Source organism: Sesamum indicum, linkage group LG8 (assembly GCF_026168435.1).
Source record: "Sesamum indicum cultivar Baizhima isolate 11 linkage group LG8, ASM2616843v1, whole genome shotgun sequence".
Taxonomy (NCBI): Eukaryota; Viridiplantae; Streptophyta; class Magnoliopsida; order Lamiales; family Pedaliaceae; genus Sesamum; species Sesamum indicum.
In genome coordinates this window covers 18,662,608-18,679,357 of record NC_142664.1, presented here as the reverse complement: position 1 = coordinate 18,679,357, position 16,750 = coordinate 18,662,608, and the positions used below count along the sequence as shown (strand labels likewise).

At 37.0% G+C, this 16,750-nt stretch overlaps 3 protein-coding genes across 6 annotated transcripts; all 3 read right to left on the bottom strand.

The window, feature by feature from the left end:
- Positions 1–123: 123 nt before the first annotated feature.
- Positions 124–6,980, bottom strand: LOC105168067 (calcineurin B-like protein 2). Of its 4 annotated transcripts, none has more exons than XR_848307.3 (10): positions 6,538–6,971; positions 4,174–4,328; positions 3,538–3,620; positions 3,305–3,364; positions 2,938–3,046; positions 2,527–2,579; positions 1,974–2,054; positions 1,045–1,157; positions 337–528; positions 124–199 (listed from the first exon to the last, which is right to left on the bottom strand). XR_848307.3 is itself a non-coding variant. In XM_088883824.1 (10 exons), the coding sequence occupies exons 3-10, from the start codon at positions 4,295–4,297 to the stop codon at positions 471–473; spliced, it is 681 nt and encodes a 226-aa protein (XP_088739950.1). In that variant the 5' UTR covers positions 4,298–4,328; positions 6,094–6,244; positions 6,538–6,974; the 3' UTR covers positions 124–470. The 4 variants fall into 4 exon arrangements, 3 of the variants coding, with proteins under 3 accessions (XP_088739950.1, XP_011086290.1, XP_020551240.1); XM_088883824.1 differs by adding an exon at positions 6,094–6,244 and having other exon boundaries at positions 124–528; positions 6,538–6,974; XM_011087988.3 differs by having other exon boundaries at positions 124–528.
- A 382-nt stretch (positions 6,981–7,362) lies between these two features.
- LOC105168065 (BTB/POZ domain-containing protein At5g47800) lies at positions 7,363–11,488 on the bottom strand. Its single transcript, XM_011087986.3, is given in 6 exon segments — positions 7,363–7,671; positions 7,673–8,041; positions 8,119–8,856; positions 8,949–9,347; positions 9,524–9,593; positions 9,674–11,488. Coding segments are annotated over 6 exon segments (2,007 nt in total). The 5' UTR covers positions 9,949–11,488; the 3' UTR covers positions 7,363–7,515.
- A 1,972-nt stretch (positions 11,489–13,460) lies between these two features.
- LOC105168064 (protein phosphatase 1 regulatory inhibitor subunit PPP1R8 homolog) lies at positions 13,461–16,337 on the bottom strand. Its single transcript, XM_011087984.3, has 3 exons — positions 16,184–16,337; positions 15,019–15,639; positions 13,461–14,445 (listed from the first exon to the last, which is right to left on the bottom strand). Exons 2-3 carry the CDS (start codon positions 15,495–15,497, stop codon positions 13,635–13,637), a joined length of 1,290 nt encoding a protein of 429 aa, XP_011086286.1. The 5' UTR covers positions 15,498–15,639; positions 16,184–16,337; the 3' UTR covers positions 13,461–13,634.
- Positions 16,338–16,750: the final 413 nt, after the last annotated feature.

Below are 16,750 nucleotides of genomic sequence, written 5' to 3'. Positions count from 1 at the left end.
AAGGTATATTAATCAAATATATTTATATATATATATGTATCATTAGATAACAATAATTTTAACATTATAAAGAAAGAACTTAAAAAAACTTGGAGGCAATGTTTCCTCAGAATCACATCAACAGATCCACAACCCTTTCTATATGCCCATATATAAAGCTCTTGCAAAAAATAGACTCCAGCCTTGTTCTAAACAAAACCTGAAACAACAAATACAACAAATTTGTTCAAACAAAGAATCCATCCTGAAAAATCAAATGTTTTATCTTCATAATCTTGATAAACGTATATAGAGCTGTCAAATACTCATATATACTGAGGAGAAAAAGAATCCAACAATTTCATCTCTGCATCCAGTTGGGCGAGAGCTTTCTCTGGGAGAGCTTTACACAAAGAATCAACAAGCTGTCTAGATTCAAATAGCCACACGCTATCGCTATCCGGGGTGTGCAACAAGAGTCGGTCCCCGACCTACGTATCATCAACTTGAGAATGGAATACAAAGCTGGGGAATGTGGTGGTGATGTCTCTGTCCATCAGAAGTAATGGGTTTAGTGCTCAGCAGTTATGTTTGAACTTTGAAGCATTGAATGATATAAGATTAAACCCCAGTATGCATCTCTATCTAAATATATTTCAATTATTGTTAGCAAGAAAAGAATCAATTATAGCTTGAATGAATTGAACCTTCACCCCACTTTCATGGAAGAACCCAACTGCACAAGATGTTCATTGGTGTGGGAGTATGCGTGAGTGTGTGTGTTCATTTGAAAAGATAGCTATCATCAAGTTCCCCAAAAGTTGATGGGACATGCCTCAATCAGCGTTAACTTACATAGAGAAACATTGTTAATCAGATGTTTCATGCATAACATCATTTTCAGGCAAATAAATCAACAAATTAATTATAGCACACACTAAGGCATCAACTTATCAATCAACTAGACCTCGGGCTTTCAGTATGGAACAATGTCTGCAAGAAATTTGTTGAATCAAATTAAAGGTCAGATCAGAACATCCCTTTAGGGAAGTATGACAAACTTACTTGAGGTATTGAAGGGTCATATTCTTCAAAAGAGATGGATGACGCATCACAAGGCTCCTCCACTCCTCTTTGTCAATCCTTCCATCATGTTTGGTATCTGCTTCCTCAAATGTCTAGAGCCATGTGTTGATTTAATCATTAATATTGCTGGAGAACAGAACTCAAACTATTCTGGCTACAGTATCCAGGATGCCGTAGCATGGATTTAATAACTTAGTTAAGAACCATTTATGGATATAAATGCTAACAACATGCACCAAAAGGATTAGGGAAAAAACCTATAAAAAACAACTTGCACCTTCATCCACCTTATTCTTTGCAATGCTCTAATTATTTGGACGTATCATCATTATAGTTTAACTTCCATTTCAATTTGTGTAATAAATACCATACATCACTAAGACGCTCCATCCTCAGTAAGGATTTAATTCTGGTCCGCAAAATATAAGTCAAATCAGGCAGAAGCCTAAAATTTTTGTCATCCAATAGCAGTAAGTAAAGCAAAAGTTGCAGCTGCTGTTGACACTATGCACTAGTAAGCCCCTACAACAAGGCAGAACAGCAATATGAGACTACTATGCTTAGTTCCACATGGGCCCATAATGGTGAAACCCAAAGAAATAAAATAAAATTGTCAGCCAATATACACGCCGCTCGTCCCCTTCACAAACAATTGGGATAGTCATACATATGGCTATAAAGGTATTCTTACATAATTTGCACCCCTCACTTAACCGCCGGTCCGTTTAACGTTTGGGTTCCAGAGTTCATAATAAATCTGCTAAACAAGAAGAGAATAACCAAAAGATCTGCCAGTTCCAATGTAATACTCAAAAGGTAAATTGCCAATGTAAAAAAGAGTTAAAGAACCTATAGAATCCATGCTACAGGTGTAAATCTGGATAAAATCAATCAGACTGGGGCTTCACCTTGTCAATGATACTCTCTATAACCTCATCTGAAAGGTTCATGCCAGATTCAGCCAGTGTTGCCACCACCATTTGCTTTACCTGCAACAACCAAGTGGAAAATCATGATCCGCAGCTTAGCTTTGAGATGATTATACTAAAAGATATTCCATTTACAGTTCACAAATTACTGTTTAGGTACAATCCAGATTTGTGAAGTATTTTAAACCTAAAGACTTCTGATGTACAATATATTGGTAAATATCAGGTAACAAGAAAATATTAGGGAAATAGATGCATCATTACTAAGACAGAATAAAGTTTGTGTTAAAAAAGTATCTGGTAGATAATCATTAAAACTTCATTATGAAATAGTGGAAAGACTGTCTGGAAGAAGAAACATCATACTGATAGATGTTAAACCAATTAAAATCTGGATTTTCCTGAAACTGGATATATATAACCACCATTGTACCCAAATTCTCAGTAAAAGACAATGACAAAGAATCTTCTTAATGATCCCATGACATCCAAATCTTTAATAGAGTTTTTCTCCAAGGGAAAGGAAATTTACCTCCTGTCTTTCAATGAACCCTTGCTGCTTCAGATCATATAGCTGGAATGAAACTGCAACAGTGAAATGTTAGAATCACCAAGTTGAAGGAATATCAGAATCACAAATCACAGCCATTCTAGAAACAAAAAAAGCAGATGAATGAATAAACATGAAGCTACAATGCAATATAACTACCCAAATTATAAGATTTTAGCACATAATTGAATGTAAGCAACTAAAAAACCACCCCACCCCCTGACAAACAGAAATGAATGAAACTTGGTCCACTTCAAGACTATAGCCCTTGTCCTTTTGCTTTGGCATATTTATATAACTGGTTGAAGAGGCAATCTGCAGAGCCTCAGAGAATAGAACTGGATGCCTAAATGAGACCAGTAACAAAATCAACAATGAAAACATGATGCTTACAATCAATCTTGTCATCAAGCGGGGCATTTGGGTGAAAGACTGAAAGGGCACGGGCAAACTCTTCAAAGTCTAATATCCCATTGTGCTTTGTATCAAACAGATCAAAGACCTTCAGAATACAAATAACTCATCGTTAAACTTATCACACTAAATAAAACATGAAATAATCAGGATAACAAAAAAGAATATTTTATGTAAGAAAGCACATGTTGACTTGTGCACATGAACGCGGTAGATATGTAGGACAAACCAATTCAATTATGCATGCAGCTTAAGTAATTAAACTTTGTCGTGACTTTATTCAAGAGAAAATTCCAGACACGGCATATTTTAAGCACTTTGCAATATTTGGCACATGAATACTAACCCTGTCAGCGAACAGGCTCTCCTTTTTGCTTGTCTTAAACAGTGCAAGCTGGAACTCTTCCTAGAAATATATACAAGTTGCAGAAATACCAAATTTAGATTTAGGAAGTGAGTCAATAATAGGAGAAGTGCAGAATCAAGTCTCAATACTGTAATGTGACTGCAGGAAAAAGTATAAGCAACCTCATGCCGAACATCACGATAAAAGAAACTAATACAAATACCATCCATTACCTTGTTAATCAGCCCATCATCAATCACAGCACTGCTGATCTTTTTAAACAATTCATACAAGGCTTCTATTTCGCTAACACTGACTGCAGCAGAACACCAACAAGAGAAAAAAGGAGCAGAATTTAATTAGCACGCAAGTCTATAGCTTGGCTGGAAGAATATAGAATAAAAAATTCATGCAAACTGCATGATGCCAGTTTTATGCCATTTACCAAACCAATCTTTTCTTCTATTTTACATGGAAATAGTTATGCCGAACAAGATTATTTCACAACCTCTAAGCCTTAAATTTGATCCTATCACACAATAAAACAGAAGATCACCCAGCACAGGAAATGCAAGCACCTGGTAAAGAAAGAATTCTGTGATAATCTAGATCTACCCTGAAAAGGAAAAATGAAAAAACTCAACCAAAGTTACGTTTTAATTGATCAGAGATCTTGTGCGAAGACGTCAAACACAATTTTCATTTACTTCCTCTGTTATTCACCCAAATCACATTCTGAACTTTTCTTCTTTCATTAAATACAATCACAACATGCCTGCCTTTTAAAGAATAGAAAGTATGAAGGAAATACACCGAATCACTTGGTTCTACTCAGAAATATAGAGAAATATAAACAATAAGAAACATACAAACTGTCTGCCTCGCTAGAGCTTCAGGATTTTCCAGGCCCCAGGACTGCTTGTTAATGTCAGATTCACAGCAGTTTATAACAGTAGAAAGCAGATGCTTTACTCCATCCAGGCACTGCACCATGATCTTTGCCAGAAACCAGAACACTCCATACCTTTATAGCAAGACACTGAAATTTTTAATTCTTCGACACAAGCAGAACAACTAGTACTAATAAATGTATCAAACAAACTTCTATCCTTCCCCATCACAAGCAATTGGAGAATCAAGTTAACAAATTCTCAAAGATATGGAGGAACACCATGATGATTGCAATTGAATCATATGGATGAACGGTCCATTACTTCCGTCATCTACAAAATGGGTTCACTGAAGATTGGGATTTGTTAGCACACCTAACTGGCAAGGATTATTTAACTTAGTTATTTTCGGAACAACTGATGTGAAGATCATAGGTAATGTCATGATATTTTGTTAAATTTGCTTTACACTAGAGAGAACAAATTGGGTTTTAATCTCACAAAAGTTCTGGGACCAGTTGACTGGACTTTCACACATCTTTGACAAGGCCTGCACTTCTCTGAAAGTCTCCCTAAGTTACTACACAATTAGTATAGCAAGGGCTTTAAATGTCTCAACATATAATGAAAGCGACTCTATACAAAACTTTTAAGATTGTTTGACATAAGTCCGATGGTGGTTTTTAGTCATCCATGTGAACCCCACATACGTGATCACCCTAGTTCGGATGATTAAATCATCTGATAGCATGATCATACAACATTACAAATTGGTTATTAATGGTACGTGTGGCTCCATGGCACGTGGCATAGAAGGCGAGAACCTAGCCCCATTTTCCAGCAATGGTGCTGGGCCATGGCAGGGCAGGCAGGTGCGCTTTTTATTTAAAAGAAAAACTGAACAAAAGAACCCTAATCTTCTCCATTTTCTCTCTGCAGCAGTAACATTTCTCTTCCATCTCTTCAAGTAATGTCTTCTTTTTTTCTCTTCTGTTTCTCGGATGCTACTGCTCTTTTTATTCTCTTCTTTCTTTGTCCTTTCTTCTTTTCTTTTCTGGCAAGGCCTATTATTCCACCTCTTATTATCCTTCTTTTTGTGTTTTTTTCTCTTGGAACTTTGGTAAATTGTTGATTACTTTTTTGTGTGTAATTCATTGTTATTATTTAAAGTCATTACTTAATTTTCTTGCAATAATATATAATTTGCGAAACAAACAAATTTGTGGTTTTTCTTGCTAAAATTATGACAGTAATTTGCTTTCTCTTGAAACTTTTGGCTAAAAAGTTAAACCTAATCTGAAACCTGATGATATTGGCAAAAATACTAAAGGTATAATAACTATTCCTGTAAATCTGCACCGTGCTTCAAAAAGGGGCATGCAGCATACGGAGCCACTTTGCACCATGATGCATCATGCGCCTTTGACAACTATGATACTAATATCATAAAAAGAACAGCAAGTTCAGGTTCAAAAAACGCTGGTGTTTATTTTCAGTGTTTCCTCGAATTTACACACTGTCGTAATTAACACATCTTTTATCAGTGTTCAGCATGTCAATTAGCCAAAGAAGACATGCGGGCAAAAACAAAGAAACTAAAGTACATTATGGCTTAAGATTAGTTGACTGTGACTCGTGACTTTGTGCAATGGCATCACACAATTTCACGATACGATACTAAATGTAGAAAAGTCATTTAAAGATCATGCAACCGTCTTTCTTAGCTTTATATCTATAACAGGTAATGCAGAAAGATCCAGTTGTCTGTATTATCACAGCATTATAACATAAATGGCCCTCAAAACCAACGAGGTACTGACCAATCATGGTTGAATTACTGAAAAATGGAAATCTACAATCATAGGGAATAAATGCAGAAAAAAAGATATATTTTCTTACTAAATTAAAACGAAGGCAATATATTCCTTAAAGATTTAACTTCTCCGCATTTATACAGGTTAATCAACTCTTTCCACAGGGATACTAAAATTGAATCACTACACATCCAGAAATGACAGCAATATCCTACTGAAAGACATTCTATATCAACCTGAAAACCAGAAAAATGAATATCAGAACTATATATGTCAAAATCAATTTTGTTGAAATCATAAGATGACACATGAAAAATAAAACAAAATCAAATTGAAGTATAAGAAGCAGTGGTTCTAGCGTGCATGGATCTGTACCATATATCTGCCGATCCATTCAGAACAGTTTCTCGAGATTTTATAAGGTGGAATCCAACAAGAAACTATCCACACCAATCAAAATACATACACGACAATACATAACAACTAAACATGGATGCGCATAAGAGAAAGAAGAGGCAAAGAGAAGTACCTTTTTAAAAGGAAATGGGAGGAGAAGAGAAAAACATATAGAACATTGTGTATGCGGATTCACTCGTCCCCGAAAACTCCAAACTTTTCGAACGCAAAAAGTTATTGAAATTGCAATTTGAAGGGGTTTTATATTTTTCTCTCCTTTTCTTCAAAATCAAGAAAAGGAAGGCCCAGAGCAGGAAATGATTTAAATTGGTTACAGTATTACCGATTCATGAAACAAAACAATGGAAATTGAAGAGAGAGAGAGAATATCGAAATATAGAATGAGATTGAGCCCTGCAACTGCAAGTGCAACTGAAACCTAGAGAGAGAAAGTCGGAGTTGTATGTATCGTGTAAGTATCTGCAGTGCAGTCAGCATATTGGCTGCCGCCGTGGCGCTTAGTTGGTGAAAAAGGCGCGTCACCTATGATACAGTGCACAAGATTAACGTGCTCTTCCTTATTCACAACCGTACGATGGTGACTGTGTGTGTGTGTGTTCACTTATAAACTTGAGAAATTTTAATATATACTCATTTATTTTAATTACACTAAATAGTAAATTGATTTATTTTCCATATTTAAAATACAAAATTATAAAATAAATATATAACAACTTAAATATTCCTCATAAACTAACGTTACATTCTATTTTTGTATCAAAAGACGTGTTAAATATCGACTAAAAACCTTTTTCATCGTGAACATTTCATAATTATTTGCGTCGTTGCTATACATTACATGAACATTTGGCATAATGTGAATCACTAGAGAAAATGTTTTACTATCAAGCTACGAATACGAAAAATGCATTAATTATTTAATATTCGGAGAATAATATGTAGCTCTATCAAGAAATGTGAATAACTGTATACATATGATGCACAAACTTACATATGTTTGTTTAGATCTTCATGTTCACAGATATGTGCCTGAATGAATTGTAATAACATGAAAGCTTTTTTAAGACAAAGTTGTAGTAATCTTAATGGGCTATCTCTCTCTGCTTTTGCTGAGTGTCTTTTCTGATACTCTTCTCACTTGAGCGTTCTTGTGATGATTCAGATGAATCCCAGCAATGTCCTCTTCTCTGATTTCCCTTCCTTTCTCCGTTTCTGGTTTGGTGACTGCTCTTATCTTGAAGCTTTTGGTCTTGTCTTTGTTGCTGCTTATCATCAGACTTCCTCAGATTGCGATGAACTCCACTTGTTCCAGGCTCTGAACTTCTGTTACCTTTGCCTTTGCTGGACTGCTCGCCTGCACTCAATTTTAGTTTGTTCAGCTCGTCTCTGATGTCCGACGTTTCTTGCCTGTCTGCATGTTGTTCTGGAGATGCATGCGTTTTGTTTGTCGTTGTGTGGCCTTTCTTCTCCTGCTCGTAGAAAAGAACTTGAACCACTGTTCTCAGTGGCAAGAGTTCGTTTTTGACAGCGTGGGCTCGTACTTCTGGAGACAACTTTTGGCAATCTAGAAATCTACAGATTTGTTTCTTGTCTGTTTTGCTCAGATCAGGGTGCTCCTGTTGTTGAGTCAATGTATAAAGAATGCATTAGATGATCAAGAGAATCTTCTACATGAGATGTATTGGAAGCATACCTTGAGGTAAGTATTGATTGCCTTGTAGAGATCGTTGTGCTCGGGCCGTGCATTTCCTGGGAGCGTTTCGATCAGAGATTCAAATTTATGAAATGGCAAGTTGGCATCCTTTGCTACCACTAGCAGGTAGGAATCGACAAGCTTTCCAATCTTATGAATTGATCTCAGTAGTGATTGGCTTTCACCTGCAGAAGTTTGTCTTCTCCACTGCCTCAAGAAACTCTCTAGAACTGTCTTGACCAAATCAGTGTCATGGGAGGTTTGATCGTTGGGGGCCCAAGTCGGAAGCAACAAGTCGTCCAGCGTTGCCTCCTCGAGCTGCAAACTTGAGATCCTCAAGAGTTCTGCTTTTGTCACCGGAGACACACCAAGAAAGTTGGCGATGCTGAGGAGTCTCAGCAAGAATTTGATCGAGACAGATCCTTTATCTGCTGGAATCAGGCCCACAATGGTCTCAAGAATTCTTTGTTTTCTGTGTGGAGAATCATCTACTTGAGAACTTGAGCTCTTGTTAGGCTGACTTTCTGTCATGTCTAGCAGCCAACGGCACGCGTAGACATGCAAAGCCTCCCCGATGAGCTGTGGCTGCAGAATATTTGTCGACTTAACAGCAGTAACTATGCATCTGAACATGTCGATGTCAAGGAAAGATATGTCCTCTGTCCACCAATCCTTTGGCACCGACTGGTGGCGTTTTTTTGCGTAGCCTGGCCTAGTATAGGTATAAGACCATCTGACCTGAAGAAGGGCCTTTGTCTATGTCAAATTCATATATGCTTGAGTACTATTACCTAGTAGGAGTTCAGTAAACCACGGGAGGATTATCTAACCTTTGCCGGAGGCGTCAATATCTTGTCAACGATGGATTCGATGCATCTTCTGACAATGCTGAGATTTTCTGACCACTCATACACTCTTTGTGTGTTCTGAAGAGTCACGACAGAATCCTTCCAGCCTTCAAGAATGCAGGATGAGAAGAAGGCCTCTAGTTTCATGATGAGGTTTCCGTTTTCAACTGCTTCTGTCATTCTGAGGAACTTGGCAGCACAAAAGGCAGACACAAAATTGTGGGCACTGAGGTTGATTGAGATCCCGTAACAAAACTTGGCACAAAGCTCAAAAGCCTCGTCTCCGCCTGGAATGTCATGTAGGTCCAGGGCGACATTGGTGGAATCCTCTTTCTCGGAGGAAAGCCGTTGTAATAAACCACACTTTGGAAGAAGAGAATACTGCAGCTAGGCACAGTAGAAGCAAACAACATCTGTCTGAGTGATCTTGGATAAAATTTAGATACTACTGCCGCAAGAAAAAGCTGGTCTGAAGGGATTAATGGTTTAAATTCTGATTTCAGTTTGATGATTATATCTTCAAGATTTCACTTGCGACATCTTATCTCTGAATTTACCTTATGGAGAAGATAAGTGATATTGTTTATCCGAATGGTGAGGTCACTCGGTACATCTGATAAAACAGTCCTGAAAATGTCCAAATTTTGATCTCAGTACCAACTCATCTTTTCACCTTAGCAACTGCAGTTGTATGAGTTTTGGCTTACCTAGTTGCCTCCTCCGTGTAGAAGGTGTCTGGACCAGCCCCGAGTTTCATAAACTTCATGTCTGCGATAAAACCTTTTGGAACGAAACTTTCAGGCCACAGCTGATAGAGCTCTGGCTTACCTTCTCCTACTATTTCCAAAGAAAATTCGTCATCTGAAATTACCTGTTGCATATATTGGAGAAAAACTAACGAAAAAACAACAGAAACGGAAGCCTTAATGTTACTTAAGTTACACGTAGGAAGAGCAGTCCAGGTGAAAGCTTCTGTCAGCATGAAACTAGAGAAGAGAATTTGAACTGATTAATTACTTCATTATCAACTTTCAGGCTCACTCTGAACAAGACCATTTAATAAACTAGCTTCAAAGGAAAAAGCAATACAGCTGGACTAGTGACTGGTTTCTGTGTATTACATGCCATACAGACGAGAGAGGACTTATATCCTACTAACGGAAGTGAAAAAAGGTACTTTTTCAGCACTTTCTGAGATGGAAGGAAGACAAGTTCGAGAGAAGTTTGGAGGAGTGCACATTATGGAAGTTTACTTGGCAATCTCACCTTCTTATTGCTGAAAATATGCCAAACTTCCGTAGCCGTCAAAACCACTGATTGCCAAGTGGTTACCTTCCTTTAAGCATTCATTGACAAGCAAGAAACAAGTTGCACTAGATTGATATATACATCACTAGAAGATTGAATGTCCCCGGACCCCCCTAGACATATACGAAATTGTTATCTCCATCTTCAAGAAGGTGCCCTTTTCGACTTTTAGCTTTTTTAGCAATTGGAATCCCACATAAAGACCCTTGCTTTGAGAGAAAAATCAGTGGTGAGTGGTGAGTGGAGTTATAATGCATGGTGCAGAATCGACGTTTCTTTCATAAGCAAAACTAAGCCGAGCTATTGCTTTTCCTGAAAACGAGGGAACAGAATAAAACAAGGAAAAATATGGTGGAACTTATATACGTTGAAAATGAGGCCACAAATAAAGCACACAGAAAATTGTGAAGCAAAAGAAAAGCACCATGTCTCAGTAGCCTTATATGTATGTGGTAGTAAGCTAAATTTGGCAGTAGCATATTGAGATTTATAAGGGACACTTCACAGATTTCCAATGTAAGTTACCATAAAGTTACTTCTCCATCCTTCTTTATATAATTATCTTAGCTACTATAGCGCGACAAAACTTAGTGATACACATAAAGCGGCCTCATCTTACACAGTTTGTAATGAAACGGATGTTGCCAGAACCGGCATTCAAACTGAAAAAGTGCCGTAAGCATCTTGTGAATACACAATACTAAAAACTTACCAATAAATTGAGCTAACTATGCTGATATAACTAGCTGCAGATTTACACTTCTAAGCACTCCAACTGGCTGTTAAGAATTGATGAACCCGTCGAGCATGATAAGTATGGAAACCAATCTCTTCAATCTAACTCCATTTTCTTACACATTTGTCTGCAGAAGAACTGAACCCGCGATGGATCCATGTTTGCTGCTTCATGCATGTAATAATCATAGTACAGAAAATTTTAGCAACAGAGACTGTTCAAGAACACAGCTAGAGAAAGGGAAAGAACGGATGGAGGGAGAGAGAGGAGAGAAACAGGTTATTTATGGGGTTGGGTCCATGTATGAAACATATGAGCTATGTGTATTAAATGTGCTCTTAGTCAACATAGTAATACATCATAAGAAAGCTAATGATAAACTACTTGAACATGGGAAAAAGCAAAAAAGATCATATTTTTTTCACAAAGGAAAAGGTACCCAAGCTACACATATATTGTTAAGTGATGAAGAGTTCTTGATGCAAAATAGCATGCAATGCAAGTGGGCTTAAGACCTACCAATTTCTAGAGGAAAAGGTCATTTTTTCAAGAACTGGGACCATACCATACAGAAAGATCCTATATACAAATCTCATCATCATAGTTCTCCCCACTAGGGAGGTGTGGTCATCTTCAGAGAAGTGATGGCTGGTTTTCATTGTATTCCGTGTCGGCCACGTGGTCCCATCAGGCACCGTATGATGCGCACAATCTTGATTGGACCGGTCGGGAGTTGAGATCGATCCATGACGTGGGAGTCGAGATTTGATATGTTGCCTATACATGTTGGTGGTTTGGAGGCTGGGCAGTGACCAGCAATTTTCATGCTGTCGACCCGATTGTCAAATGCACGCGTGCAAGTATGTGGCTTGCATGTCTACAGTTATTATTTGAATTCAACTGCTTATGATGTCTTTGTTTGATTTGATCTCTTTTGTTGGTTCTTGGTAGAGTAATTCATGTTTAAATTGTTGGCTGAAAGAAGGAAAGAAAGTTTAATCCATCACATATATAAGTACACGTGACTTGCCGTAGGTAAGAATCTGGCATGTACAGTCAGCTATGTTATAGTTGTAAGAACTTCAAATGATGGGGTGCCCAAAATTTACATTGTTAATTTTATAGCTTAAAGCAATAATATTATCTAATCTCTATAGTCGTCTTTCCAGGAAAAGATTGTGGTATCATGACAAGGGGTAGATGATGGCCATGATTACGATAATGATAATAACAACATGATCATCATCATAGCTATCACTAGATATGATGTCCAACCTATATTTTTGGAGAAGAAAATGATGTAATAAAGATGATACATCTGTCTAGGATCATTCTTGCATAAAATTTAGTCCACCCATTTGCTTACTTCTATATAAATAAAAAATTCTTAAACCATAATGATCTTATGATTCTCTTGGAAATGAAGATAATTTTGAATTCATAGTGTAGGAATTGAGAAATTTTTAAAAAAGTTTAAATTTTTTTAAGAATGTCTTTCTTATATAAAATTTCAAAAAAAAAATTCTTACTATTCAGGTTCAATAGAATCAAATCAATCACATAATAAATATAATACATTAATATAAAAAATAAATTACACTTATTATGTAATTAATTTAAATTGATATATCGAGACTTAATTAAAATACGTATAAAGAGAATTGGAAACGGTTTTTTATTTGTATTCGGATGCTCAAATAATGATTTCAATTGAAACTATAACAGGTATCTTAAATTGACCCGTAACCTGTGTGGAACCCAATTATCATTCTTGGAAATCTTTTTTCAGAGATATGGGCAATATTTGAGTCTCCCACTTCGTAAGATGGGTCCAATGAGTTGGGGCAGGTCCGGCCTTTTAGTTGTTGCCACCACATTGGTAAGCATTGAGGTTGTGGGCTCAGAACTTTTGCACAAGATTCTGATTAATTTGATATCGATCATGTGAATTTATAATTATATAAGATCTGAATTTTTGAATCAATAGACATGTATAATTCAATAATTAATAGTTTATCTGAGTACAAATTTATATGGACGATATTATCTTGTCCCAAGAAGAAAATTCTTTTCCAACATACTCATTTAAGAAGAAAATTCTTTTCCAACATACTCATTTACACAGTGAAGATAATTGAATGCGTTACTGCTGGTTCATACTTCTACTACAAACAGAACTCGCAGAATTAAACCGAAACTTTGAGGAAATCAAAGATACAAAAACTAAAACAGACAATGTTGGTAGATCGCAAATACATGAAACCCCCCAAAAACAAAAGACATAACCCCAGTAATAGGCGCAAACTCGGGCCGCAAGCCAAAAAAGGAGAGACTAAATGGAGACATATATTGTACCACCAATTTGGCTAACTAAATGTAAAAATTGTGACCTGCCTAAGATTATCAAAAAACAATGTTTAGCATACAAGTTATGGATCAAGCATAAAAACTTAGGTTCCAATATTTAACGATTCCATTTCAAATTTGTCCAACTTGTACAGATTGAAAATTCACTTGTATGAAGTTAAACCAACCTAAAGGTTCAACACCATTGTGTCAAGTGACATGAAACGGAATAGATGCAAAAGTACAACAAGACATATCCATTGGCAGGATGTCATGTCCTACCCAAAAAGATCATCATCATTATCATCCTCATTGTTGCCAGAACGACTTTCAGACTTTTCGTGTTCACTGCCAGGGGTATTTCCTCCAATTTTAGTCGGAGAAGCTTCTCTACCACCAGATTCAACAGATGTATATGCCCAAGAAGAACCTACTTTGGTTGAAAATGATTCTCCATAAAGATCATCATATATTCCACCACTCTTTGCAGGAGCTTTGACCTTGTCCAGAACCTGTTTTAGTTTCTCTGTCATGCCTGCTTTAGGAACAATGGCTTCCTTCACAGAAGAATGTTCCTTCCCTTTTGGTATTACCGTAATCTGTACAAGGGATTCATATTTCCCAACAAGACTTCCTTCTTTCACACCGACTGGACCCGGTTCTGTCTCTACATCAGCTCCATCAGAAAATCCAACAATTTCAACCAGCTCTCCCCCAACCTGATCCTTAAATGCCACTTTTGTTCTTCTAATTCTCTTAGGTGCTCTCTCAGTACTTTTCATATCTAGAGATTCAGTTGAATCATATAATGTGTTGGGTCTTTTCAATCCATTCAAAGTACAATTGATGTAAGTGTTATAAGCCAAAACTGCTTCTTCATCTGAGGGATCAGGAGGCGGCGGTAAATTAATCTCCATGGGTTTTCGTGGAGGGAAAAGAGCAGCATTATTTTTCCTCAGAATGTAAGTTCTGGTTGAAGCAGCAAATCGCAGCGACTGCCCAACCTCTAGCTCAACAGGGGAATCTTTGGTCAATCGTTCATTGGCAACAAATGTACCATGTGCAGACCCTAAATCAATCACGTATATGCTGTAAGAGAGATATATAACTCGGTCAGGTCCATATGATCACACAATGCATATACCCCATCTAATCAAAGAGAGCCAAACAATAAGGAGTGAGATCTTGAAGACAAATTGTCCACATACTACAGGGAGAAATGATTTACAGAGCTTAGAGGTTGACCAGATAACAGATCATATTTCAGACCAATCATGTAACAAGAGGCCAAAGCTAAATAATCAACCTCACAAGCCCAAATACCTTGCAACTTAGAGAAGCACAATATTACATCAAAGCAAACATGTGTGATGGAGTGCTAAAATAACCAAATCAAACTCTTAGGATCTGGGCCAAATTTTCCTTTTACATCTATATTTAACATGAAAAATGCATCTGAACATCCTATTGATAATTCTATAGGCCATGCAAATGAGTTCAGTACTGTTTATCAATTATGTGCATTACTAAGCAGTTTTAAGAAAGTAAGACGGCAGACAAAACTCCATACATAGTATAAATCGGACACAAATAGATTTGGACTTCGTGAATGACACAAAAGAAAGAACCAAGATGGAGCATTAAATGCTGGTTGATTCCAACCTGCCATTTTTATGAGGAACCACAGCTGCATGTTGCCGTGAGACAGACTGATGGTCAAGCACAAAATCACAGGCATGCAACTGCCTACCAAAAATGTGCCTCTTCTTATCCAAATTAATCTGGTCAAGAACCTCCCCTTCCTTCACAACCTCGAGATAATAAACACCAGGACGTGGCTCAATTGCCCAATCAGGAGGCTGCCACGTTGACTGGCCTCCTCCAACCTGGGTTACTTGCTGAGTTGGCATTGTAGCAGGTGCCACATCAGGGGCCAGTGTCTTTTGCACCGAATTCTGATCATTTGGATATTGACTCGGTGGATATGATCCATGAGCTTGAGTAACTGAAGCTGCCGTAGGATAGGCAGGTGTCCTGAAAACTGGTGGTGTGGCTGATTTAGTCGCAGAATTACCTGTAACTGAGAAAGGCTCCAAAGACTGGGCTTTCTTGAAACGATCTAGACCCGCTCTCCCGTACATAGTCTAAAGCCCAATCTTCTTTTACAAAATCCTTAAACAACTCCAATCAGGTATTAGTACTACAACCCCATATCCGAATCAACCTTAGCAGCAAGAAATCAAACCAGAAATTGATCTCTTGCTTCTTTTTCACTGCAGGTCCCTGCCAAATACCGACTCGCATGAGAAGCAAGTTTAACAAATAGAAAACCAAAACTACGAAAAACAAAAGAAGCTAATGCTCCTAAACACTTCATTGATTAGACATTCTGAACTCAAACAGCAACATAAGTATCAAGAACCCAATTTCAACTGTATCAGAGATTACCCAAAACGACAACTCGTTAAATATGTTAAAAATCAAAAGGTGGACGTCATTGCAACCAGAACCCAAACCAGAACAACCCTTGCGAAAACTGCATACTTTATCTTCACTACATTGCAAGTAAAATCAGTGCATGAAAGTATCCACATATTTTAAGTAGTCAATCAACCTAATATAATTAGAAAAAGAATAACATTAGCAAAAAGAAGCAGCAACGACAAAATTTTTAGGGTTCCCAACACAAAATCTCTTAATTTCTATAATCCAAGGCGCGGAAAAAGCAGTTTTTCGGTCTGTAACATTCCATCTTCTAAAATTTCAATACCATTAAATTAGCTCAAGAAGGAAAATTGTGAAAGTGGGCTGTAATTTGTAAACTTACCCGTCCAGAAATTTCGTATCTTCAGTAAATGGATTTATGAGAAAACAAAACAAAATTAGAAAAAAAAAATTGATACAATAGATAGATCATTGATCGTGGAAAAGCGAGGGGGAACGTGAATCGACGACGGAAAGCTGAGAGGAGAGAGGGTGGAGAGGGGGGGGGGGGGGTAAAGGAGGAATATCCGTATTGGGCCAGGTCTTCAAATTTAGAGTCGTTTTGGGCTAGGCCCATTTCTGTTGCAGCTATATAATTGTAGGCCCTCTAAATGGAGTAATGCTATAGCATCATCCTTAAAGTTTTGTATAATTATATATGGATATTTTATACTTAAAAAAAAATATATTCAGTATCTATAATAATTGTTTTCATTGATAAATAAATCTATAAAAAAATTAATAGAATTTTCTGATATCAACAGAAAAATTGACACCCTAATATTACACTAATATTAACCGTTTATATCTTTACGGTAAATACTACTATCAAGTTCGATTTAATTAAATAAGCATCCCAGTATGAAATTTCAATTCAAAACCAATCCAAAATTCATTAAAAATGATATTC

Coding starts and splice junctions, on each gene's coding strand:
- LOC105168067 (XM_088883824.1), bottom strand. CDS start 4,297: ATGGTGCAGTGCCTGGATGGAGTAAAGCATCTGCTTTCTACTGTTATA. Junction 3,047..3,304: donor AGAGCCTGTTCGCTGACAGG/GTTAGTATTCAT, acceptor TGTATTCTGAAG/GTCTTTGATCTGTTTGATAC. Junction 2,055..2,526: donor GGTTCATTGAAAGACAGGAG/GTAAATTTCCTT, acceptor TGGTTGTTGCAG/GTAAAGCAAATGGTGGTGGC.
- LOC105168064 (XM_011087984.3), bottom strand. CDS start 15,497: ATGTACGGGAGAGCGGGTCTAGATCGTTTCAAGAAAGCCCAGTCTTTG. Junction 14,446..15,018: donor GTTCCTCATAAAAATGGCAG/GTTGGAATCAAC, acceptor TCTCTCTTACAG/CATATACGTGATTGATTTAG.